We start from the raw sequence: 1,699 nt of genomic DNA, 5'->3' as shown, positions 1-1,699 counted from the left end.
TTTTTTTCAAATTATGTCAATTTTACCTCATTACAATATGCTACAAATAGGATTCAGAAACTGAAACTGAATTTCCTGGGGTTACCCTGATTAGAAAAACAAATGAAACAAAAAAAAGCTCAAAATATCAGGATGATCAGGTGTCAAAATGAAGCAGGAATCTGAAAACGTAATTTAGGCATTTTGACAATTTAATCCTCAATTCAATGTGACGGGTCACACATATATTTTTATTTTTAACTCCTAATTACTCAGAAACACTGTTTGTTTTCAGGTTTATGAGGTTCAACTAATCCTAAACAACCAGAGGAAATAAAAAATGCACACCAAGCAAAAAGTTGGGACWCTAGAGGATAAAACTGCCGGATCATCAGGGGTGTAAATCATTAGCTTTATCATGATACAAAGTTATATCAGATATGATATAACATATTTAAAAAATCTGTCATTAAAATTTCGATTTGATTTAATTCATGTCTGCGATTGATATGATGTAATATCATATGCCCATCTAACACAATCATTTAGTAACTGATTGTGTTATATGGACATATCCATCCACATCTGGCATTTGATGATGACATGGATCGATGTTTTTATTTTGTTGATGTAACTGAATCAGTCGTTTCATCGATATATCGATGTGTATTGATATAGCCCTTACTGACCACCAGCTCCACAGAGATGCCCCTGCTGCACATACCTGCGCACACTGCTGCATCTCAGAGTCCTGCTTCTTCTTCTGATTGACAGAATTTCCCCACTGATGGATGAGCTTCTGTGTCTCTTTGTGAACCTGCTGCAAGTTCTCTATCGTCCTGTCCAAGCCAACCTGTTAGAAAAAAACAGAAAGAGAAAACAAACAGCAACTACTGTCACGTTACAGCACACCATCCAACCTGTGAGGCCGGAGGATTAAAAAAAAGCTGTGACATTTAATTTAAAAAATAGGCCTGTTTAATTAAGGTTGCAATGTTTTTTCTACATGATTTTAGATTTTATACATGTAAAAGTAAAGTAAAGTTTTATTTATTTAGCACCTTTCATAGAAATAGATTCACAAGGTGCTGTACAATCAGAGGCAAATCAAAATATATACAATCAGAACAGGATATACAAAAATTTGGAACAAAAAAGTATAAAAGCTGTACAACCATCAAAGTATCAAGACTGTGCAATCCGAAAAATAAAACAAGTAAATAATATCTAGACAAAAATGGGGAGGGCAGAGTAAAATATTAAGATGAAGGATTTAAAGAATGAAGGATAAAAAACTTTAAAGATTAAGTAAATGTGGGATAAAAGCCTTTTCTAAAGCACTCTTGGAGGTTTTGCCAGCCTTTGGGACAGAGATTGAACTAAACATGACCTTTGAACTCAGGCGCTCAGTCATTCTCACAAGAGGCCAGAATTCAAAACCTCTGCCTGAGGACCAACCTCTGTCAATATTTTTCTGAAGTCAGTTTGTCATGTTTTTCTACAACATATATGAGTATTACGAATATTAGGGCCACACAATTTTTTTAAGTCTTAAAGGGATCCACGATTAGTTGTAACATTAAACTTTATTTGATAAACATTTATTTTAACTGTAAAATAAAGACTGTAGGTTGTTTAGATTTGTAAATTTTTTTAAATATATTTTAACACGGACGGAGCCATTTTATTTACACGCAAAGCATTCTGGGTAAATGATGAC

General features: G+C 33.7%; 1 protein-coding gene across 1 annotated transcript in view; it reads right to left on the bottom strand.

Moving 5' to 3' along the window:
- Positions 1-1,699, bottom strand: part of ccdc39 (coiled-coil domain 39 molecular ruler complex subunit) — a gene marked incomplete in the record, with an annotated part of 29,925 nt that overhangs the window by 21,221 nt on the left and 7,005 nt on the right. Inside the window, 1 exon segment of the mRNA XM_014025754.1 lies at positions 704-832. Within this exon segment, the coding sequence (XP_013881208.1) occupies positions 704-832 (129 nt within the window).

The sequence above is a fragment of the Austrofundulus limnaeus genome, unplaced genomic scaffold (genome assembly GCF_001266775.1).
Source record: "Austrofundulus limnaeus strain Quisiro unplaced genomic scaffold, Austrofundulus_limnaeus-1.0 Scaffold497, whole genome shotgun sequence".
In the NCBI taxonomy this organism is placed as follows: domain Eukaryota; kingdom Metazoa; phylum Chordata; class Actinopteri; order Cyprinodontiformes; family Rivulidae; genus Austrofundulus; species Austrofundulus limnaeus.
Note: the sequence above shows the minus strand (reverse complement) of the source record. Positions and strands in the feature narration are given on the sequence as shown.